This window comes from Mobula hypostoma, chromosome 3 (genome assembly GCF_963921235.1).
Source record: "Mobula hypostoma chromosome 3, sMobHyp1.1, whole genome shotgun sequence".
NCBI lineage: Eukaryota > Metazoa > Chordata > Chondrichthyes > Myliobatiformes > Myliobatidae > Mobula > Mobula hypostoma.
In genome coordinates this window covers 69,842,871-69,868,537 of record NC_086099.1, presented here as the reverse complement: position 1 = coordinate 69,868,537, position 25,667 = coordinate 69,842,871, and the positions used below count along the sequence as shown (strand labels likewise).

Sequence of the window (25,667 nt, the reverse complement as noted above, 5' to 3'; positions counted from 1 at the left end):
TATGGAAAAAAGTACAGTCAACGTTTTGGGCCAAAACCCTTTGGCAGGACTTCACAAACCACAAAGAATATCCCTTGAAAACCAAGGTTCCCTAAACCTGTTAGCCTTGCCTTTTATTCTAACAGGAATATACGAATAACACCCTCTTAATATTACACTTTTGAAAGCTTCCCACTTATCAAGCATCCCTTTGCCAGGAAAACAACCTATCCCAATCCACTCCTTCCTGATACCAACAAAATTGACCTTTTTCCATTTAGAAAATCAATCCGAGGGCCAGTCCTGTCCTACATAATTACCTCGAATCTAATAGAATCATGATCATTAGTCAAAGTGTTCTCCTACACATGCTTCTGCCCTGTCTCATTCCCTGGTAGGAGATCCAGTGTCACGCTCTAATTGGGGCCTCTATATATCGATTAAGGATGTTCTCTGTTTATTTTAGCTTAATGGCTATATTTTTGTCAGGCAAAGATGAAACAACTTAGAAATTGCAGAGAACACAAACCTCTCCTGTTATCTGCACATTTAATTTTGTACCTATCCATGAATATTAATGCAGTGATGTAAACTACAGGACATCTGCCATCATCTTATTGAAGGTGCTTAATTACCAAATTTAACGAGATTGCACAGGTCGGCTGTTGCTGCAGCTTTGCAAGCTACTGATAATTTCAGCATCGAAATCAGATTTATCACTGACGTATGTCATGAAATTTGTTTTGTGGTAGCAGTATTTTGAGCTGATAGCAACTATCCAAACTTTGCTGCAGGTTTTTAAATGATATATGTCACAGGAACAGCATGGCACAGGATTAACAGGTTTTTAAAATATCACAGAAATGAAGCAATATTCAAGTGCAGGTGCAAGAAAAGCAAAGGCATTCAAGGAATAAGGTAAGGAATGATTTCATTCAACAATTTGGAGAAGGCAGAAGGGACTGAGTGGCTTACTCCTGCTTCTATTTCTTAGATTTTTAATTTCAGAACTGCAAGCTAACGCATCAAAAGGAAACAATCCTCTTCAGTTTCAGTTCATCTACTGGGAATGAAAGTTATTTTCTAACTTTCTTTAGCTTCATTCTTCCTTTTCTTTTGACTCAGACTATAGTCTATATACCTAAGTAACATTTTCATATTTTCAGATACAAATTTACATATGTAAATTCCCTCCTGAAACAATGATTAACAAGTTCCCTTTTTCATGTGGTTTGGGCAGTCAAAAAATGGAGACCAGAACTGTTATTATTGGAAATCAAGTATCACTGAACACTTAGTATTAACAGTGTGTGGCCTTAACACGTTTAGGCAGATCTACAAAGACTACTCTGCTATAACCGAGAAACATAAAACAGTATTTTCCAGAAATCTGAAATAAAAATACTTATTTTTGTTATTTTTTATCATTAAAAATAATTACAGAGAAACTAGCAAAGCTATCATTTCAGGCCAACATCTTTTCATCAGAGCTCACTGACCTGAACTATTCCAACATTTTCTGCTTTTAACTTCTCTGTTTTGAATTGACAAAACCAACTATTCAAGCAAATGACTCCAAAATTTGGAAGCAATAGTAATTTAAGATACAGTCTGCAAGTACTTCAGGAATTTGTATCTATGGACAGCCTTCTTATCAAAGCTATTAGAAATTTAACAAGAAATTCTGATCAGCCATTCAAACAGGCAGAAACTAGCTGAATCAGGTAGAATCTTCGTGAATGGGACCTTATAATTGCGTTGTTTCCAATGCAGTTCTAATGCTTGAAAAACACAAGTATGAACTCTGAACCATGTAAAGCAAACATGGATCTCTGCTGCCACCCCCGCCTCGAACCATCAAATCCCTCTGTGAACCCTAAACTGTACCTAGTACTGAACTCTTGAGAACAACTTCCACTCCTTAGTAAATGGTGAATAGTAGGGTACAAAGCCAATGAATAAAAGTAATTTCCCATTGCCTCACAGTCCAGCCTCTGGCTGAGATAGGAACATGACTATAATGTGACAGGGTGTCACTATATAAAAATAATGGGCTGCGTAGTTAAGGCAGAGATGAGGCACAAAGGACAGCATAAGAAGAGTTTTGAGTGATTTTTAAGCAAAGATACAAGGTTACTGCAGGCAGTAGTAAATAAATAGATGAGGTCACAGTTTCATTAGCTATGATCTTATTCATTGGAGCAGTGAGTTCAATGGGCCCAATAGCCTATGCCTGCTCCTAATTTGCATGCTCATGTAGAACCTTACTTGTTTAAAAGGGGTGTAACTCAAGCAAAAACTGTGAAAGCACAAGGTGCGGTTTGGCAATGATAGATTAGGCAAATTACATCAAAACAAAAATCAGTCTATTGATGCATTTTAAGGAAATAACACTGGACAACAAACACTTTGCTTCCTGATTACTTTTGGGTGTATCTTGTGGATTTTAGGTGAAAGGAGGTGTAAGGCACTCCTTCCGTCCGATAGCCTGCAGGTCACCCTTGGGCAAGATGTAGTACAGGTCGCCCTTCACTAATCCAGCACCATTGGGACCTGAGGAGTGCTGGATTAGTGAAAATGCCGAATTACAGAAGGATCACATTAAGCATAATCGGTGCCAGATTATCGAAGGAACCAGATTACAGGCAGTTGGATTAGTGAAGGTTGACCTGTACCTGTTTAGCCTCCCAATCAGGGTCACATGAAGTCATGGTTTGCAGGTGGTGGATGTTTTTACAAGCAGATTCTACAATTGGAATTTATGGTTGTAAAACTGAAAACGCCGGGCAGATGAATCTGCTGATCAATGGCCAGGGTTACCCGTCCAGTATGGACACTGTAACTGAAGAAGGCAATGGGAAACCACTTCAGTATTCCTCCTTTGTACAATCATGAACTCAAATCAACTACGGTCTCAGCCTGAGGGAGCATCATCCGGTAGAGGATCTCATGCGCCACAGGTGAACCTCAACCGTTATCCAGCCACTGTCGGCAGATTATAAAGAAAAGAAGATCAGACTAGCAACCTGGAATGTAAGAACCCTTAACAACCTGGTAAACTAGACAACATCAAACAGGAAATGGAAAGATTAAAAATCAACATCTTGGGAATGTGTGAGATGAGGTGGAAAGGAGCTGGTAAAACAAGCTCAGAGGGATATACCATCATTTACTCAGGAGGAGAAATACATGAAAAAGGTGTTGGAATTATCTTCGATGAAGAACATGCAAAATCAATAAAAGGTTATTGGACAATGTTACTTGTGAAACTACATGCAAAACCTTTTGACATTAACATCGTTCAAGTTTATGCCCCAACAGCAGAAAGCAGTGAAGAAAGCATCGATCAATTTTATGACGAACTAGAAACAGCATTAAGACAGTGTAAAAGTTCAGAAAATACCATTATTCAAGGTGACTTCAACGCAAAAGTAGGCAAGACCAGGAACGAGGACAATGTTGGGCATTTACGGCATAGGTGAGAGAAATGAGAGAGGTGAACGACTAGCTACATGGGTCACAGAAAAAGATTACATAGTCGGTAATACCGTCTTCAAGCAACACCCGAGAAAACTATGGACGTGGAAGAGCCCAGGGGATAACACCAGAAACCAGATTGATTACGTGCTTATAAGGAGAAGGTATAGAAATGCTCCGAAATCATGCAAAACATATCCAGGTGCAGACTGCTACAGTGATCATGTACCAATAATCAGCGTGATGTGCCTGAGACTCAGAAAGCTTAAAAGACCAAGAGTAGAGCCAAAGTTGAATTTGAGACTTTTGAAAAAAAACAGCGACATCAAAAATGAATTCCAAATAACAGTGAAGAACAAATTCGAGGCTCTACAAAACATCACTATTATAGAACAGCATTGGGAAAACCTCAGAGACAGCATAACACAAGCAGCACAAGAGGTGATTCCCAAACAACAGAAAAAAGCTAAAAAGAAATGGATGACAGAAGAAATTCTGAATCTCATGGAACAAAGAAGGAAGTGTAAAGAAAACGAAAAAGCCTACGTATCCTTGCATGCACAGATAACAACCAAGTGCAAGGAAGCAAAGGAAAAGTGGCTTAAGGACAAATGTGAGTTAATAGAACAATTGCAGAAGACCAACAGCAGCAAACGTATGCACGATGAGATCAACGAGGTCACAAATCGAAAGAAAAGCAGGGCAACAACAGGATGTATAAAAGCAAAAGACGGCTCTACAATTATGGAAGAAGGAAAATAATGCAAAGATGGTCAGAATACATCAAGGACCTATACGACGACAAAGACCAATAGGAGAACTTTGACGTTGGCAACAACAACAAAGGCCCAGCAATACTGAAAGAAGAAGTGGAACATGCTATGAAGAAAATGCGAAGGGGAAAATCATCAGGACCAGATAACATTCCCGTTGAACTGTATGAAGCGCTAGAAGACTTTGGTGTAGAGAAATTAACAATCTTATTGAATAGAGTATACAACAGTGGCAAAGTACCAGAAGATCTTTTAAAGACAGTATTCATTGGACTGCCAAAGAAACCAGATGCAACAGAGTGTGGACAACACAGAATTAGTTTAATGAGCCACCTCACAAAAATTCTACTTAGAATCATCAGAATGCTCAGAATAAGAAACAAAATTAAACCATAGATCAGTGAAGAACAGTGCGGCTTTGTCGAAGGCAAGGGAACATCAAACGCCACTTATATTCTCAGGAATATTATCAAAAGGTCAATAGAAGTACAAGACCTATACTTCTGTTGCATTGACTACACAAAACCCTTTGACACAGTGAAACACCAAGTCATCATGAAAATGCTTAAAGATATTTATATCGATGGAAAAGATCTAAGAATAATCAGGAATTTCTACTGGCAACAAAGTGCAGCCATACGGATAGACAACGAGATTGGTGAATATCAGCCAATAAAGCGAGGAGTCAGACAGGGTTGTGTTCTATCACCAGACCTGTTCTCCCTGTACAGTGAAAGCATCATGAGAACCATACAAGACCTATCTGGAACAAGTATAGGAGGATACAATATCAACAACCTCCGCTATGCAAATGATACAGTGCCGACAGCAAACTGAAGTAAATTTACAGAAACTAGTATCTACCATCAACAGAGAGCGAAAGACTTGGCCTAACCTTAAACAAAAAGAAAACTGAAGTAATGGTAATATTGAAGAAACCTGATATCCCAAACTGTAGGATCGTATTGGGAAATGAAATCCTGAAACAAGTTCACAACTTCAAGTACCTTGGATCATGGGTAATATCGAATTGCAAATGCGAAACAGACATAAGCAAGAATAGCAATGGCAAGAACAGCATTTACAGAAATGAGAAACATCCTAACGAACAAGAAAATAGCAATTGACATCCGCCTCAGAACTCTCAGCTGCTACATTCTTCATATATTGATGTATGGCTGCGAGTCATGGACCATCACAAATGCAATGGAAAAAAGAATCAATGCAGCAGAGCCGTGGTTCCTCAGAAGAATGCTATGCATATCATATATGGACAGGATAATCAACAAAGAAGTTCTACAGAGAACGAAAACAAAATGTACATTACTTAAAAAAAAATTCAGAAAACAGCAATCAAGGTTCTTTGGACACATCATGCGAAGAGAGACATGAGAACATTTAGTTACAACTGGAAAGCTGGAAGGAAAAAGAAGCAGAGGCAGACAGAGAATGAAAATGATAGATGGAGTAACATCATGGTTAGAAACAGGGGAGGCAACAACTACAATTCGGAGGGTCAGGGACCGTGGTGGATGGAGAGACATGATCGCCCATGCCAAACAGCAAGGCACCTGAATGAATGATCATGAAAGTTACCATGAAATTTCCCTATCAAGTACCATTTTAAGACCAAAATCACACACATTTGTTATGTCAATTCATAACTCAACTCAATTTAAAATGTTGCCCGTGATGTAAGCTGAAACATTTTCTATTTTGACCAGGCATGCCTGGGCATGCTTAGATGGGGTGAATTCTGCATGGCAGGCTGGGTTTGAGAAAGGCTATAAATTTCCATGAAGGCTTTCAATATTTGGGACATATGTTTCCCAGAATAACTAATGCCAAGATCAAGGAAAGCATGTTTGTTGGTCCCCAAATTAAACAGATCATCAATGGCAGGCAATCTGAAGAACTTCTAGTTGGACTGGAGAAAAATCACATAGAAGGCATTCAAGGATGTTGTTGAAAATTTTCTTGGCAGCTACAGAGCACCAAACTATGTGCAGCTGGTTGACAACATGCTTCAAGCATACAAAAACTTGAAGTGCAACATGTCACTTAAGATTCATTTTCTGCATTCCCATTCAGACTTTTCCCCTGCAAATCTTGACACTGTCAGTGACGAGCAGTCATGGAGAAATGGTATCAGGGTGACTGGGATCAATCAATGCTGGCTGATTATTGTTGGACACTTAAGCAAGGAACCTCAGACACCAAGTACAAACAAAAATCATTAACAAAACATTTTTAGTTCAGTTGAACACTTGCAAGGCGTCAGTACAGTTATGCAATTAAAATGCATTATATTCAATAAATGTTAATTTCTTATTTCTCCAAATTCTTAGACGATACAAGTAGTCTGAAATTATATTTGTGTTCAGCTTTAAGCAAAAACAACATTTTAAGGAAGCAACACTTTTGAAAAAAATTGTCCAGTGTATTACTTGCAATCGATATACAATTCCATAAGGCACCAGAGACACAACAGGAAATGTCCAAACATTGGTTAAAATAAATTAAAGGTAGCTTTAAATACAAGAAAAGGCTTAGAAACTTGCCAGAAAAAAACCTGTAAACCTGAAGATCATTTCTTTGCTAATGAGCCTGCTAACTGATCTGTAATCAATAAACAGCAGCTTGACATACATAGTGCTGCTGTCCAGGTGGTCTTATGCCAGTGGTACAGCCCGGAGCTCTTGAACGAGGTGGTGACAGAGATGTGGAAGTTATTGTGCTCAGTATATACAGGTAAATGAAGAAACACCTTGCCATTTTATCTAAAATGCAAGTGAGAATTGACAGCAATGATAACAATGTTAAGATAAAATTGTTTATTTTTCTCTATTTTTTGCTTGACAAGACCACCTCACAGAACAGGTCACGCAAACACGAGGAATTCTGCAGATGCTGGAAATTCAAGCAACACACATCAAAGTTGCTGGTGAATGCAGGAGGCCAGGCAGCATCGCTAGGAAGAGGTACAGTCTACATTTCGGGCCGACACCCTTCATCAGGACTAACTGAAGGAAGAACTAGTAAGAGATTTGAAAGTGGGAGGGGGAGGGATGGAGCCTAATCCAAAACGATAGGAGAAGACAGGAGGGGGAGGGATGGAGCCAAGAGCTGGACAGGTGATTGGCAAAAGAGATATGAGAGGATCATGGGACAGGAGGCACAGGGAGAAGGAAAGGGGGGGGGGACCCAGAGGACGGGCAAGGGGTATAGTCAGAGGGACAGAGGGAGAAAAAGGAGAGTGAGAGAAAGAATGTGTGTATATAAATAACGGATGGGGCACGAGGGGGAGGTGGGGCATTAGCGGAAGTTAGAGAAGTTAATGTTCATGCCATCAGGTTGGAGGCTACCCAGACGGAATATAAGGTGTTGTTCGAACCTTACTTGAATCTTCCTATTCAGGTTTCTTTCTTTATAAAGTACTGAAACAGGTCTCACCAATCGCACTAACAATATCCTTTGTGATTGTGACAAAGGTGATCCTAGGTCTTTCAATTTACCTTCAGCCTCTGATATGGTTGACTTCACTATTCCCCTTTAGTATTTTGCTACAATACTTATTTTTGTTAATTATATGTATAGTACCTCCAGAGAACCACCTGTAATAGTTTGTCTTCCAGCACCCACATCAGTGCTTTTGGAATTCTTAAATATTTTAGCCTTGGTCACTTCCCATTTCTCATATACAAAATACAAAGAAACAAACTCTTTCCAATCTAGGTATTGTAATTACACCAATACCAAGACCAACTACTTTCAGCTCCGCAACGTTACTTACATTCTGTCCCTACCTCAGCTTTTTGTTTCTGAAAATTCTCATCCATGTCTATTACCTTCAGACTTGGCTACTCCACCTCTCTTGTCCTGTAAGTTTATGATCATCCAAGATTCTCCTGTCCTAACAACACTAAATATCATTGATTCAAAGTTTAACAGGAGCAAAGTTTAAAATTCTGGCCTTTTACTCCAGTGCTACAAGCCTCAGATTCTTCAGTATTCCGGTGTTGGTACTCATCACCCAAATTCAAATCACACCATTACTGGTGAACGTGACCTCTGCTATCAATGCTGTGCTGTCGAGATCCATCCTCAGCCTCTAGTCCCTCTTTGGAACAACTCTAAATCTCCCTGGCTCACTGTAAAAGTTTGTAAGTAAACTCCTATGACATGTCTTGGGGTATTTTGCTACGTCAAAGAACTCAATTAACGCAAGTCATCATTGCTGCTTTACAATACTATATACAAGTGATATTCAACTTCAATCATTCATATAAATAATGGAGAAATGTTTATGCAATAATTGATTATAAAGCACTTACCAAATTTATCAGCCTTCTCATAGCATATTCATGTGAGCAGATGCATTCACATGGGTCAAAACCTCCTTCCGCCATTATAGGATAAAGATTGTCCAGCTAGTCTCTGTTAATTGTCAAATGAAAACAATTATAATATATTTAACAGGGGCAGTCCTTATTCAAAGTATAACCTAATTTTAAAAACCCTTTGTGGGTTCTCAATCAACAAATGTTTTGAAGTACATAAAAATACAGTGTACATAGAAACTCATGATACCAGCTCATCTCTTTGCAAATTATTAAATATTCAACCAGTTTATGTTCTTCACCTTCATTGGTTCAATATTGTGGAACGGATAGAACCAAAATGCAAATATTGATCTGATACTCAGCTTGTGCCATGTTCCAGTGATAAGGGATGCAACAGCATTGTCATTTTTGCATGACGTGTAATTTGAGATTTTGAAAAGTTCACCTTGTTTTTTTTTCGTGCTCTGCAATTGCACTATTGATTTGCTGCAACATTTAAACATACGAGAAAGGAGCACCATATTGATTACAAGGAAGCTATCTAAATCACTAGTTTCAGATGGCCACTGAATCAATACCACTTGGCACTTTGTTTTTCCTTCTCTGGCCTTGACAATTAATGTGACAGAAGATTAGTAGTTATAAGGACTTACACTGAAATATCTGTGGCTATTTTGACAAACAAAATTCTGTAGCTTGGAATGTAAAAATGAATTATAAGACTAGAAGACATACAGGCAGAATTAGGCCATTCTGCCCATCAAATCTGCTGCCTTTCCATCATGCCTAACCCATTATTTTTCTCAACCCCATTCTCATGCCTTCTCCCCATAATCTTTGACGCCCTGATTAATAAAGAATCTATCAACCTCCACCTTAATGACTTGGCCTTCACAGCTGTCTGTAGCAGGAGTTCCACAGATTCATTACCATCTGCCTAAAGAAATACCTCATCTCTGTGCTAAATGGATGTCCCTCTATTCCGAGGCTGTGCCCTCTGGTCCTAGACTTATCCACTATATTCAACCTATCTAGGTCTTTCAATATCAACTAATGCAGGTAATCAAGTAATCGTTATCAAAGTAATTTACTTTATTGGGCAACACTATCACAGCATACCTTCATCTCTTGGATTTTCCATTTGCCTATAGTGTTTAATTTATGGACTTTTTTGAACCTGGAGAAGGTGTGTTAACACTTGGAGGCATAAAACAAAACCAATTATATACTAACTGAAAAAAAGTGGTTTACATGTATTTAAAAATTATCTCACATCGCATTTTTACAAAACTATATTAAATGGTTTGTGGAAAAATTGCAGCTGAGGAAGTACAAGCAAAATAAGACATTTGCATAGTGCACTGAAGCTTTCAAAACAGCTGGTCGGTATGTAAATATCTAGTCATCTATTTTTAAATCTGCTTCCGCACCAGACATACAATCGAAATAGAAATGAATCACTTTCACCAGTACTTATTCAACTTTACTTTCTAAAATTTGTGATTTTACTATTTCGTGCAATAGTAATAGAAGTGTTATGTTTATTTAAACAATTCCAACTATTAACGATCAAAAAGTGACCAGACTCATGAACGCACAAGATGACGAACTGTAGTTACGTATGTCACTAATCTAAGACACACATTTAGTTCGTGGGTTAATTGCTGTAGAAACAGAATTTACAGCTCGTGGTTTATACAAAATCTTGAACTTAACATGTAACCTTCATTCTAAACTGAATCTGTTAATTGCTTTATATCGGGGGAAAACACAAAACGGCAAGAAAGGGAACTTACACTAATGGCTTTGGTCAATTTACACTAATTACATAGCTACAACCGGGGCACACTTTTAAAATCAAGGAATCTGCGAAATGATGCTAATTATATAAACTTCCGTCATCCATTGTCAATACGGCTAAGTTTAGAAATGTAAATCCTAAAACAACCTGAATAGAAATGAAAAAAGGTCGAAAATAGAAGTAGACAAGACTTTAGCTTTTCCTCCTGTATTATTTGATCGCGTTTAGAAAACACAATATCGTTACAGCTCGTATCGCTGGCACCGGAACCGAGCATAAAATGGGGATCCCTTCAGATGTGACGGCAATTTGTTGACAAAGCTGGGTCCTTTGATAAAATTCATCCCTTTCCCCCGAGCTGAATGATTTCCCAGGGCGACACAGGCCGGCAGAATAAGACTGCAGCGCTCCGGGCCCGCGTTTCCTTACCCGTATCCGTATCCGTATCCGTGTTGGTGTTGCCGTTCTCAACAGACAGACAGACAGCCCGCTCCACTCCTCCCGTCCCGGTCGCACCTCGCCACTGTTTTGACACAATAAACACCGCGCTACGTCACAAGGAGGCGGGGCCGCGGTACCCGGATCTTTGCCACCTGGCCTTCTTCGGCGGCGCGCACGCGCGCGCACCAAGCGCTCGTGGTGTTTTACTGGGAGATAGAAGTCGAATATTCGGCGCCACTTTACGGGAGAATGCATCAGTCAGGGGAGAGAGGCCGGACTGTTGTTATTTTATTATCCAACTCATAGGCCTTGCAAATTCTAGGATTTATTTAGAGCGATCAATCGAATACGCAGGTAGCATTTCCCGTGCGAAGTAAGACGCGGTGCAACCTGTTAGGGGGCGCCATCGTGGGAGGGTTGTTCCAGCGCCCGAAGCCGAGGTCGTGTCTGTATTCGGTTGGCCCGGTGCGCGCGGCGTCAGTTGGAGGCTGGCGGGGAGCGGTGACGTGCGGACGCGAGAAAAGTTGCGTGCGAGCAGCGCCGTCGAGGTGGCCGGAAGTTCGTGGAACAGGCGACCGTTAGCGCTAGGCGGCGCGAGCTGCTGGCGGTTCTCGTGACGCTGGCCGGCCGGCGGGGTGCGGGCAACGGTGGATGAAATAATTTACATGCGGACTAGTGAGCTATTACATACATTTTAGGAAGAAAGTCAGAACTGGAATGCGTACTGACTGGAAAGACTAGAATGTGGAGGCACAGCGAGACTTGTGTGAAATGCAGGTAGATCACAACATATCCCAAAAAAAAGCCAACGAGTAAATTGCATATGTTGGTTCGAGGGAGGGAAAAATGTCAGGAGGGTGCCTTCGTTAACATTATCTTGCACACTTTTACTTGGTAAATTCGAATCAATTGCTGACCAGATTGCAATACTGAATGCATTTATAAACTGAAATGGATGAACATCCTTCTCAAATTGCGTTGGCGCTGTCGCTTATCTTTTAATGACTTTCGAAATAAAAAAAATGAAAATGCCGGAAGAGTCGGGAGGTCAAACAGACTCTTCAATTTGAAATAATAATCCTGTTTCTCTTTCCACAGATGCTGCGTGTTTCCAACATTATCTATTTAATTCAGATACTGGTACTACATAAAGTTAAAATCTGATGTCCTCGATAAACTGCTGTAACATTCTGTAGTCGTTATCAGCATATAAATGCTGGAAGAGCTCAGCAGGTCAGACAGTGTTTACATTTTGATCATTCTTCACTGTGGCAGACACTGGCAGTGTGGTGGAAGTTCCAAGTGTCAGGGGTCATGAAGTGTGTGAAATTACCATTTCTAGAGAGAAGGTTCTTGGAAAACTGAAAGGTCACTTGGATCAAAACACGAGGAACTCTGCAGATGCTGGAAATTCAAGCAACACACATCAAAGTTGCTGGTGAACGGCAACTTTTCCTATCATTGTCTTCTATCATTTTGGATCTCCCCCTCCCCCTCCCACTTTTAAATCTCTTACTAGCTCTTCCTTCAGTTAGTCCTGACGAAGGGTGTCGGCCCGAAACGTCGACTGTACCTCTTCCTACAGATGCTGCCTAGCCTGCTGCGTTCACCAGCAACTTTGATGTGTGTTGCTGGTCACTTGGATCAGATGGTGTACACCCCAGGGTTTTGAAAAAGGTGGCTGAGGAAATTGTGGAGGCATTAATAATGATCTTTCAAGAATGCCTAGATTCTGGAATGGTTCAGAAGACTGGAAAATGGCAAATGTCACTCCACTCTTCTGGATGGGAGAGAGGCAGAAGAAAGGAAACTATAAGTCAGTTAGCCTGTCTTCAGTGAATGGGAAGATGTTAGAGTCGATTATTAAGGATGAGGTCTCGGGATACTTGGAGGCACATGATAAAATAGGCAACACACATCAAAGTTGCTGGTGAACGCAGCAGGCCAGGTAGCATCTCTTGGAGGAGGTACAGTTGACATTTCAGGCCGAGACCTTTCGTCAGGACTAACTGAAGGGAGAGTGAGTAAGAGATTTGAAAGTGGGAGGGGGAGATCCAAAATGATAGGAGAAGATGGGAGGGGGAGGGATGGAGCCAAGAGCTGGACAGGTGATAGGCAAAAGGGATATGAGAGGATCATGGCACAGGAGGTCCGGGGAGAAAGACGGGGGGGTGGGGGGGAACCCAGAGGATGGGGAAGGGGTATAGTCAGAGGGACAGAGGGAGAAAAAGGAGAGTGAGAGAAAGAATGTGTGCATAAAAATAATGGGGTACGAGGGGAAGGTGGGGCATTAGCAGAAGTTAGAGAAGTCAATGTTCATGCCATCAAGTTGGATAAAATGGGCTGCGGTTAGCATGATTTTCTCAAGGGAAAATCTTACCTGACAAATCTGTTGGAATTCTTTGAAGAAATAACCAGCAGGATAGACAAAGGAGAATCGGTTGATGTTGTATCCTTGGATTTTCAGAAGGCCTTTAAAAAGGTGCCACATATGAAGCTGTTTAACAAGCTACAAACTCATTGTATTACAGGGTAGTTTCTAGCAAGGATAAAGCAGTGGCTGATTAGCAGGAGACAATGAGTGGGAATAAAGGGAACCTTTTCTATTTGGCTTCCAGGGAATAGTGGTGTTCCACAGGGGTCTGTGTTGGGACTGATTCTTTTTACATTATATGTCAATGATTTGGCTTTGTTGCGAAGTTTGCAGTTGATATGAAGATCGGTGGAGGAGCAGGCAGTTTTGAGGAAGCAGATGTTACAGAAGGACTTAGATTAGGAGTATGGGCAAAGAAATGGCAGATGGAATACAGTGTCAGGAAGTGTATGATCATGCATTCTTGATAGAAGAAATGATAGACAATTTTCTAAATGGAGAGAAAATACAAAAAACAGGTGTAAAGGGAGTTGGATATCCTTGTGCAGTATTTCCTAAAGGTTAATTTGCAGGTTGAATCTTTGGTGGGGAAGACAAATGTGGTGTTAGCATTCATTTGAAAAGGACTAGAATATAAAAGCAAGGATGTAATGTTGAGATTCTTCAAGTGAGCAATTTCAAGTTCCTGGGTGTCAAGCCTTTGAGGATCTAACCTGGTCTGAACATATCGATGCAGCTCTAAAGAAGGCAAGACAGTGGCTATATTTCATTAGGCATTTGAAGTGATTTGGCTTGTCATCTAAAACTCAAAAACTTGTATAGATGTACTGTGAAGACTATTCTGACAGGCTGCATCACTGTCTGGTATGGGGGGGGGAGCGGGGGCGGGTGGCGGGTGGCTACTGCATAGGACCGAAAGAAACTGCAGAGTGTTGTGAAATTAGTCAGCTCCATCTTGGGTACTAGCCTCTGTAGTATCCAACACAACTTCAAGGAGTGGTGCCTCAGAAAGGTGACGTCCATTATTAAGGACCCTCACCTCATCACTCAGGACATACCTGTTCTCATTGTTACATCAGGAAGAAGATGCAGAAACCTGAAGGCACACACTCAAATATTCAGGAACCGCGTCTTCTCCTCTGCCACATGATTCCCAAATGGACATGGAACCCATGAATACTATCTCACTTTTAAAAAATATATATATTTCTGTTTTGCGCTGTTTTTATTCTATTTAATTTACATAAATAATTGATCTATTATTACTTTTTTCTTTTTATATTGTACTTTTGCTGCTGAGTTAACAAATTTCACGAAACATGCCGGTGATAATAAATCTGACTCGGATTCTGATTTTTTAAGCACTGGTGAGATCTCATTTGGATTATTGTGAGCAGTTTTGGGCCCTGTATCTTAGAAGGGATGTGTTGAAACTGGAGAGGGCTCGGAGGAGATTCACAAAAATGATTCCAAGGTTGAATGACTTGTCATGAAGAGTGTTTGATGGCTCTGGGCCTGTGTTCACTAGAATTCAGAAGAATGAGGGGTGACCTCATTGAAATCCATTGAATGGTGAAAGGTCTTGATAGAGTGGATGTGGAGAGGATGTTTCCTATGGTGGAAGAATCTAAGACCAGAGGACACAGCCTCAGAATACAGGGTGTCCTTTGAGAAAGGGGATGAAGAGGAATTTCTTTAGCCAGAGAGTGGTGAATCTGTGGAATTCACCACTACTTATCCCAGGCAGCTGTGGAGGCCAAGTCTTTATGTATCCTCAAGGCAGAAATTGATAGATTCTTGGTTGGTCAGGGTGTGAGGGATACAGGAAGAAAACAGGAGATGGGGCTGAGAGGAAAATTGGATCGGCCATGATGAATGGTGGAGCAGCCTGAATGGGCCAAGTGGCCTAATTTTGCTCCTATATCTGGTTGTCTTATGGAGGGAAATAAACAGTCAACATTTTGGTCGGACACTTCATCAGACTATAGGCACAGCAATTTTATTGCACACCTTCCCCAGAATATATCGATTATGCTCTGATACAGTATTTTTTTTAGGTTTTGGCTATAATGTACTTATCATATTATCTGTTCCTTGGGATCATTTGTCACCTATGTCCAGTTTTGTGACTTCTGAAATTAGTAATAACATCAATGTGGACTGCAAGGATTTGACAGCTGGGATAAGTAGATGTGTAATTTGTCAGATGGTGGTGTTCTACTGTTAATTCCAGAATCCTGTGTGCTGATGCACGGACTAGATGCATTGAGAATCTCAAGTCCGTGCATCAGCACAGACTCCATCTTGAATGCTTCTTTTCCTCTTTGATTTATCATATGTCAGGAGTTCCCAGAATTCAGTGGAAAAGTTATGTTTTCAAGGAATCTTTAAACACATAATTGAATCTTTTCTTCTGTCTGGTTGTGATTGACTCTATACAATAGACCATTAGATATTGGAGCAGAATTGAGGCTGTTTGGCCCATTGACTCTGCTCCTCCATTTGATCATGGCTATTCAATTCTAATCCTAATCCGTCTTCTCCCCGTAACTTTTCACACCCGGGTTTATCAAGAATCGATCAACATCCACCTTAAATACACTCAATGACCTGCCTCTAAAGACGCCTGTGGCAACAAATTCCACAAATTCACCACCTTTTGGCTAAGGAAATTCCTCTTCATCTCCATTCTAAAAGAATGTTCCTCTATTCTGAGCTTGTGTTCTCTGGTCCAAGACTCCCCTACTATAGGAAACATCCTTTCCATATCCACTCTACCTAGGCCTTTCAACATTTGATAAGTTTCAATAAGATCCCACCTCATTCTTCTAAATACTAGGATGTACAGGTGCAGAGCCATCAAATGCACCTCATATGATAAGCCTTTCAATCCCGGAATCATTTTTGTGAACCTCCTTTGAACTCTTTCTCATGTCATCACGTTCTTCTTAATGAAGGGCCCAAAACTGCTCACAATAGTCCAAGTGAGGCCTCAAAAGTGCCTTATAAAGCCTCAGCATTACATCCTTGTTTTTGTATTTTAGTCCTCTCAAAATGAATGCTAACATTGCATTTGCCTTCCTCACCACCAGCTCAACCTGCAAGTTAACCTTCAGAGAACCCTGCATGAGGATTCCCAAGTCCCAATGCACCTCGGAGTTTTGAATTTTCTCCCGGTTTAGAAAGTAGTCTGCTCCTATTCCTTCTGCCAAAGTGCATGACCATATACTTCCCAACACTGTATTCCACCTGCCATATTTTTGCCCATTCTCCTAATCTGTCTAAGTCTTGCAGCCTTGCTGCTTCCTCTACACTGCCTGCCCCTCCACCTATTTTTGCATCGTCCACAAACTTGGCCACAAAGCAATCAATTCCATTATTGACATACAATGTAAAATGAAGCAGACCCAACACCAACCCCCACGAAACACCTCCAGTCACTGGCAGCCAATCAGAAGAGGCTCACTTTATTCCCATTTTTGCCCCCTGAAAATCAGCCAATGCCCTATCCATGCTAGTGTCTTTCATGTAATACTATGGCCTCTTATCTTGCTAATCAGCCTCATGTTTGGCACTTTGTCAGAGGTCTTTTGAAAATCCAAGTACACAACATCCACCATTTCTTCTTTGCCTATCCTGCTTGTTATTTTCTCAAAAGATTCCTACAGATTTGTCAGGCAAGATTTTTCCTTAAGAAAACTATGCTGACTTTGACCCATTTTATCATATGCCTCCTAGTACCCCGAAGCCTTATCCTAAGGAGTTGACTCCAATATCTTCCTAACCGCTGAGTTCAGGCTAACTGATCCTGTCTTCTGCTTCCCTTCCTTCTTGAAGAGTTTAATAATATTTGCTACTTGCTAATTCTCTGGAACCAAGGCAGAATCTAATGATTCTTGAAAGATTATTAATAATGCCTCCACAATCTCTTCATCTACTTCTTTCAGAACCCTGGGTGTAGTCCATCTGGTCCAGGTGATTTATCTACCTTCAGACCTTTTGGCTTCCCAAGCACAGTAATAGCAACTCCACTCACTTCTGACCTCTGTCATTCAAACTTCTTGCATACAGCTAGTGTCTTCCATAGTGAAGACTGATGCAAAATACTTACTCAGCTCATCTGCTATTTCCTTGTCTCCCATTACGACCTCTTCAGCATCATTTTCCAGCAGTTCAATAGTGATTCTCACCTCTCTTTTACTCTTTATATGTATCTGAAAAACATTTTTGGTATCTTCATTGATATTATTGACTAGCTTCATATTTAACTTTTTTGCTGGTTATGGCTTTTTTAGCTGACTTCTGTTGGTTTTTAAAAACTTCCCAATCCTCTAACTCCCCACTAATTTTTGCTCTATTATGCGGCTTCTCTTGATTTTGTGTTGCCTTTGACTTCCTTTTTCAGCTACGGTTGCATCATCATGCCTTTAGAATACTTCTCCATCTTTGGAATGTATCTATCCTGTACCTTCCGAATTGCTCCCAGAAACTAGCCATTGCTGCTCTGTCGTCATCCTGCTTGTGTCCCTTTCCAATCAACTTTAGCCACTCCTCTCTCATGCCTCTGTAATTCCCTTTACTCTACTGTAATACTGATATTTCTGACTTCAGCTTCTCCCTCTCAAATTGCAAGGTGAAGTCTATCATATGATCACTGAATCCTAAGGGCTCCTTTAAGTTAACATCCCTAATCAAATCTGGTTCATTACTGAACAACCAATCCAGAATAGCTGATCCCTTAGTGGGCTATGATGCTTTAAGAAAGCGAACTTGAAGGTATTCTACAAATTCTTTCTCTTGGGATCCAAAATCAACACTAACCTGATTTTTCCAATCTACCTGCATATTGAAATCCCCATGACTATTGTAACATTGTCCTTTTGACATGCATTTTCTGTCTCCAGTTGTAACTTTTACCCCACATCCTGGGTACTTTTTGGAGGCCTTTATATATAACTCCTATCAGGAGTTCTTTAACTCTACTCACAATGATTCTACATTTTCCGATCCTATGTCACCTCTTTCTAAGGATTTGATTTCATATTTTTACCACAGTGCCACAGCACCCCCTCTGTCTACCTGCTTGCATTATCGATACAATAGGTATCCTTGTGATGTTAAGCTCCCAACTATAATCTTCTTTCAGCGACGGCTCAGTGATGCCAACAAAATCATTGTCCTTGTTACACTGCAAATCATTCCACTGACAGCAATTTTGCCCTATCATCTGTCTGTCCTTATTGACAGTCTCACTACACAATACCTCTGCTTGTATACCAACTGCCCCATCCTCAGCCCTATCATCCCACCCCCTTCCAAAATTAGTTTAAACCCTTCTTAACAGTTCTGGCAAATCTGTTTGCAAAGGTATTGGTGCTATCTGTCCCTTGTTTACACGTCATACCTTCCCCAGAAGAGATATCAATGATCTAGAGATCTGAAACCCTGCCCCCTGTACCAGTTCCTCAGCCATGCATTCATCTGCCAAGTCATCCTATTACCCTCACTGGTGCGTGGCCCAGGCAGCAAACCAGAGATTACTACCCTGGAAGTCCTGCTTTTCAGCTTTCTATGTAGCTCCCTAAATTCTCTCTTTAGGATCTCCTCTCTTTTCCTACTTATATTATTAGTGCCAATATGTACCAAGAATTTTGGATGCTCACCCTCCTCCTTTAGAATGCTGTGGACCTGATCTGAGACGTCCCTGACCCTGGCACCTGGGAGGCAACATCTGGGTATCTCTATCATGTCCAGAGAACCTCGTGTCTACTCCTCTAACTATGGAATCCTCTTATGCAGTCCTCTTCTACCCCTTCTGAGCCACAGTGGCAGACTCAGTGCCAGAGACCTGACCGCTGTAGTTTCCCTCTGGTAGGTCATCTCCCCCAGTGGTATCCAAAATGGTATATTTATTATTGAGACCAACAGCCACTGGGGTACTCTGCACTGGCTGCCTATTCCCTTTTCCTCTCCTGACAGTCACCTAGGTACCTGCCTGTTGCAACTTAGGGGTTACATCCTCCTTGTAGCTCCCATCTATCACCTCTTCAGTTTCCTGTATGAGCCGAAGTTCATCAAGCTGCAGTTCAAGTTCCTTAACACATTCTCAGAGGAGTTGCCACTCAGTGCAACTGGTGCAGATGTGGTTATCTGGAAGGCTGGAGGTCTCCCAAAATTCCCACATCTCACTCAAAGAATAACACAGCCGCTGGAGCCTTCCTCAATGTACTATGTAATTACAGAGGAAGAAGAAGAAACTTACCAGGTACTTACCTTGCCGGAGCCTGATGAGCCAAACAGTGGAAACGAGTAAAAACAGGGTATCTGTACTGAAGATATTGGCTTGGGTAAAGGCATTGATATTAGTTTCCTTATCCTTCCAGTGAATTTACAAAGACAATGTAAACAATATTTTCAGTACTTGCTGTAGGTAGCATAGCTCCCAGAAGCTTATAGGACAGCAAGAATTACTGCTGACCAATAGATCATGAGATCAATGTTAAGATCTGAGATTTTGACCTCAGACACCCTTTTCCCCAGTCAACAAAATGCTGTGCTGGTGCATTGAAAGCAATGTTGAATTTCATTATTGATAAGGTTAGGCAGGTTAAGGTCAACAGGTTAGGCAGCATCTATAGAAATGAATAAACAGTTGTAGTTTTGGGCTGAGGCCCTTCATCAGGACAGGAAAGGAAGGGGGAAGATGCCAGAATAAGTAGGGGGAGGGGAAGGAGGGCAAGTTTGAAAGTGAAAGGTGATACTAGTTGGGTGGGTGAGGGGGATGAAGTAAGAAGCTGGGAAGTGATACGTGGAAAAGGCAAAGGGCTAGAGAAGGAGGAATCTGATTGGAGAGGAAAGTGGATCATGTGAGAAAGGGAAGGAGGAGGGGCACCGGGGGAGGTGATAGGCAGGTGAGGAGGAATGCACTGCCTGCAGATATGGTGGAGGCAATTTCCATTGTGACAAGTGAATTAGATAAATACATGATAAAATATTTGATAGGCTATGGAGAAATCGAGTGTAATGTGAACTAAGTGAGTTCTGGCAAAGAAATAGTGTAGTTATGATGGGCCAAATGGTCTCCTGTACTGAAAATGAGTGAATATATATTAAAAAATGGTTGGGAGGTAAGACATGTAGAGGAACAAGTATATCTTGCACTTCAGAGTTCCTGTATGTATGGGGTTAAGAAAGCATATGGGATGCCCTTTATTAGATGTTAGAGTACTGTGAGTAACTGGTCGCCTCATTACAGGAAGAATGTGATAGCACTGCAGAAGTGCAGAAAAGATGTCTAAGAATATTGACAGGACTGGAAACTTATGATGGGAGAACTTGAGTAGGTTGGGGGTTATTTCTTTGGAACAAGGAAAATTCAGGGAAAAGTGTAGATGAAGTGTACAAAGTTATGAAGAGTGTAGCCAGAGTGAACAAAATGAACTTCACTCAGAGAGTTTGAAAACTAGAGGACATAGATTGAAGTTAATTGGTGTAATGATAAAAGGGTTGAGGATTATTTTATCTCTTGAAGTACTGGGAGTCTAGACAATACAACTTGAAAAACCCTCGTCACATTTAAAAAGTATCTATTTGAGCACCTGAAAATCCATAACTACTGAATGTCTCCATGAATGTTAAGCAGAGACATGAGCCCTCCTATGTTTCATTACATAAAATAAAGTATTTCTCAGATTTCCCCTGAATCTTCTGCCTATCATATTAAAACTAGGGGTGCATCCCTGAACCATCCAATGCAAGAACTGCTTCTCATTGCTTAGTCTATCTAAATCCTTCAAAGAAAATCCTACCTAACACCTCAACTCCCAGCTTCTATTTGACAATTTAGCTGAGAACTGCCTTCACTACAACCATACTAGTAAATCTTCTCTGCACCACCTCAAAGACCTTCAAATTCACCCTTAAATGTAGTGACCAGAATTGTGACCTGTACATTTTTAACATATACCAAGGTTCTATACCTTTTACTTTGTTTTCTAAACTGATTCTGTTGTGGAATTTTCAAAGATTTATGCACATATACACCTGTTCTGTTTTTATATATATATATATCTATTAGTCACCATTCAACCTATGTTGTGTCTCTTTATTCTTTCTGCCAAGATTACTAATGCTTCTATATATTACATTTCCATGAGACACAAGAACACAATTAGGCCATTTGCTCGATGAGTCTGTTCCAGTACTTGGTTATGTGTAGTATGTTTTTCTTCTCAACCCTATTCTCCTGCCTTCTCCCTGAAACCTTTGACATCCTTACTAATCAGGAACCTATCAAACTCCACTTTAAATAGACTTGGCCTTCACAGCTATCTGTGGCAATTAATTACACAGATTCACCAGTAGAAATTCTTCCTCATCTCTGCTCTAAGGGGATGTTTATCTATTCTGAGACTGTGTCCTCTGGTCCGAGACTCTTCTACTATAGGAAATATCCTGAGCTATCAGAGCTATCAAACACTTCTCAGACATTAACCCTTTCATTCCTAGGATCATTCTTGTAAACCTCCTCTGGGCCCCCTCCAATGCCAACACATCCTTTCTTAAATAAGCGGCCCAAAACTGTTCACAATATTCCAGATGTAATCTGATCAATGCCTTATAAAGCCTCAGCATTACATCCTTGCTTTTATATTCTATAACATTGCACTTGTATTTCTTACTACCTACTCAACTTGCACTTTATCAGCAATTTCATCTGCTGATTCCCTACCCACTCTACTAAGGTATCTATGTCCTTTTGCAATCTGATATGAAGATTAATTTACCTCATGATTTTGAGTGGTGTCCTCTACAAATTTTGTAATATTATTCCACAATGCATACTGTATGTATTGAAAAATTATATTGGAGCATTCTAAGAGCAGTAACTACTTCATTTAATGTTTGTTAAATTATTTAGAAATATGTGGGCAAATATGATAGCTCTGGGAATACAGTCTAAGCACTAAAGAGATGGTTGGAATTTTGTGGGAAATTAATGAAAATTTGATAACTTTACAAATAGGTATTTTAATTTTTAAACATTGTTTTATATCTTAATAATGTTATGCATTTATTTTATAGGTGCATTTACTGAACTAAATGACAAACTGACATAGGAGCAAGAATACATTCTTGTTCCCTTGTGATGTTCTACATTCAGCATGATCAGCTCACCTGGTTATAACACACTTGCTGAACAGAAATCTATTGATTTTATTCTTTAAGATTTAAATGGATTGAGAATGCACAAGGTTTACATAATATTGTGGGGAAAAGTGATTCCTGTCTCATTCCTAGGTGGCCTCATTGTAATTTTAATATTGTGTTTTTTTCTCTCTGCATTTTCATACAAGAAGTAATAACTTTTCTACATATACAATATCTATTCTGCACAAATCCATCACTCATTTTAAGCAAATTAAGTACACTTCATCTATGTAAACTCAGAAGAATAGCAGCCAAGTTCATTTCTTTCCACGCACTGGCTTTTTTATATTCAGGTTTATCTTTTGAATGGAAGCTCATGTAGATTGAGGAAATCCCTATTGAACATCTGCTCCATGGTGTTTTAAGTCTGTGATCCGATTGGTTATCTTCGAACATGGACAAAAAGTAAAAGGTAAAAATAGAAATCCTTATAAAAATATTTTATAACTAGCAGACCTCATGTGACACTGTTAAGGGTTAATTTGATTAATTATTTTAACATCAGGAATTGCTGTGTTGAGCCAAGTAAAAATGTAATACTTTGCTGCCAGTGTATTTGCATTAAACTGACCTTTAAGTTCATAAAATCTAACTGTTACATATGGACAATTTTAAGCTCTAGGGTTAATTATTGTTTTCAATCAAAACTTAGTGACAACTAAATTCTGAAGAAACCCAAATGAAATAAATAATGTTTTCTATTTTAAATATTTTGAAATTGATGTCCAACCCTATATTTAAAACCTTATTGATATAGTGATAAATGGGTTGAAGCCTGTCATGACCTTGCTTACATGGACAAGCTAAAAATACTGCCGTACTATATAAACTGGAAATCCAAAGCAACACACACAAAATGCTGGAGGAACTCAGCAGGTCGGGCAGCATCTATGGAAATGAATAAACAGTTGACATTTTGGGCTAAGGCCCTTCATCAGAGCATATATCAGAACACTATATAAATGTATTTTGCTCCACAGAAAGTGGGTGATACGTTCCATTTCAAAATCATTTACATAAACATAGACAATGACCAAAATTGTTCCTAAATTGTGTGACAATGCAGGATGTTCTAAGGAAAGAGATTAAATTCAAGGACATCTGTAAAAATGTATCAAGTGTGCTGACTAAACTGCATGACATTGAATATGAAGTGTTACTAAAAATACAAACAGAATTGTAAAGTGAATGGTCCATTATTTAAAAAAAACTAATGTTAGGTTGTGTGGTGGTCCTTTGAGTATTTTGTAAAGGAAGTGAATGTTAAGTATGTACAAAATATTTATTTCACATTCACTGGTCTATATCTCAAAAGATACGTTATTTGAATTTGTAAGCTTAAATCATGAATTACTAAAATAGTATCCATTCACTGAATCTTAGTAATCATTTCTACTTATTATTCAAATGCAATGTTCAATGTTTTATTTGAAAAAAAAGTTTTTAAAGCTGCTGCATTGTTATGGAACATTAAAAATTAGTTACACATCATGTAATGATGCCAATGCCACTCCCCTGAGAAGTATTAATGAACCATTTGAGCTTTTACTATAACTTGACAGTTTTCATGGTCCATTTTTGGGGTGCATTATTGGATTTGAGCCCATTATCACTTAATTAAGTCTTCTACGATAACTGGGCCATTTCTATTTATTTAGGAAGCTATAAAAGGTTTTGTGGAACTATTATGAAGATGAATAGAGGAGTATACTGCCATTGTTTATAATTCTGTACACACAAAATCATGTTATCTAGCTGTTATCACGCTTGTTCTTAGTAGGAGTTTCATATAAATAAATTGGCTATTTTCTACATTACCATATTGACTGCAGGTAGTTCACATGTTACATAAGGGTTCTGTTCCTGAGAATTGTCCATAGGTTTGTTTCTTGGTAAGTTAAAAATGTCCATTTTCTATAGCTATCTATATCATATTGGTCTGCATACATTCCTGCAAAAATTCTTTCACTTCATTGAATAGTCATACGAACACTACTATAATTAAACTAATGAAATATATATCGTCACCAGTCAAAAGTTCAAAGTAAATTTATTATTTAAGTACATACATGTCATCACATTCAGCCCAGAGATTCATTTTGTTGTGAGCACACTCAGTAAATCCATAATAGAATTATAACCATAATAGAATCAATGGGCACCAACTGGGCTTTCAACCAGTGTGCATAAGACAACAAGCTGTGCAAATACAAAAAGAAAGAATAATAATAAATAAACAATATCGAGAATATGAGATGAAGAGCCCTTGAAAGTGAGCTCATAGCTTGTGGAAACAGTTCAGTGAAGGGCAAGTGAACTTTAGTGAAGTTATCCCCTTTGGTTTAAGAGCCTGATGGTTAGGGCCAATAACTATTCCTGAACCTGGTGGTGAGGGTCCTAAGACTTTTGTACCTTCTTCCTGATGGCAGCAGTGAGAAGAGAGCATGACCTTGGTGGTGAGTTTCCCTCTTGATGAATGCTGCTTTTCTGCGACAACACTATGTGTTTTTGCGTTCAGTAGAGGGAGGGCTTTACCTATGACTAGGCTGTATCCAGTACCTTTTTGTAGGATTTTCTGTTCAATGGCATTAGTGATTTCATATCAGGCTGTGAATCAGCCAATCAATTTACTCTGCATCACACATCTATAGAGATTTGTCAACGTTTTAGATGTCAGACCAAATCTTCACAAACTCCTAAGGAAGCAGAGGTGCTGCTATGCTTTCTTGGTTAATACACTTATATGTCGGGCCCAGGACAGGTCTTCAGAAATGATAACACAGGAATTTAAAGTTGCTGACCGTCTCCACCTCTAATCATCCAATGAAGACTGGCTCATGGATCTCTGGTTTACTCCAAATGAAGTCAATAATCAGCTCCTTGGTATTGCAGAATTGAGGAAGAGGTTGTAGTTGTATCACCACTCAGCCAAGTTTTCAATCTCCCTCCTATATGCTGATTCATCACCACCTTTGATTTGGCCTTCAACAGTGGTGTCATCAGCAAACTTGAAAGTAGCAGTGGAGCTGTCATTGACAAATATAGTGGGATATTTATAGTTAAGTTTATAGCTAGGTTAAATGCTTTGGAATTGTGGATTATTTGCATAAAGTCTGATTTAAGTAAGTCAGGTAATTTATAATTCAGAGAATTAAGGTGAATTCATAGGCTATGAAGTGATTTGGACATCCTGACATTTTTGGTTATACTAATTTGGGTCTTTTTATAAGACCTTCCCACCAGAGCATGGGGTTTCATGCTCTGGTGGG

The 25,667-nt window shown here is 39.7% G+C and overlaps 2 protein-coding genes across 2 annotated transcripts in view; one reads left to right on the top strand and one right to left on the bottom strand.

Annotated features, from left to right (window-relative positions):
- The window catches only part of smim14 (small integral membrane protein 14), a 45,170-nt gene extending 34,210 nt beyond the window's left edge, over positions 1 to 10,960 (bottom strand). The window contains exons 1-2 of the mRNA XM_063043282.1: positions 10,803 to 10,960; positions 8,564 to 8,666 (exon numbers count right to left, since the gene is read on the bottom strand). Coding sequence (XP_062899352.1) covers positions 8,564 to 8,638 — 75 coding nt within the window. The 5' untranslated portion in view covers positions 8,639 to 8,666; positions 10,803 to 10,960. The remainder of the gene's footprint in view (positions 1 to 8,563; positions 8,667 to 10,802) is intronic.
- A 442-nt stretch (positions 10,961 to 11,402) lies between these two features.
- ube2kb (ubiquitin-conjugating enzyme E2Kb (UBC1 homolog, yeast)) overlaps positions 11,403 to 25,667 on the top strand; it is a 134,685-nt gene continuing 120,420 nt past the window's right edge. Inside the window, exon 1 of the mRNA XM_063043280.1 lies at positions 11,403 to 11,591. Within this exon, the coding sequence (XP_062899350.1) occupies positions 11,586 to 11,591 (6 nt within the window). The 5' untranslated portion in view covers positions 11,403 to 11,585. The remainder of the gene's footprint in view (positions 11,592 to 25,667) is intronic.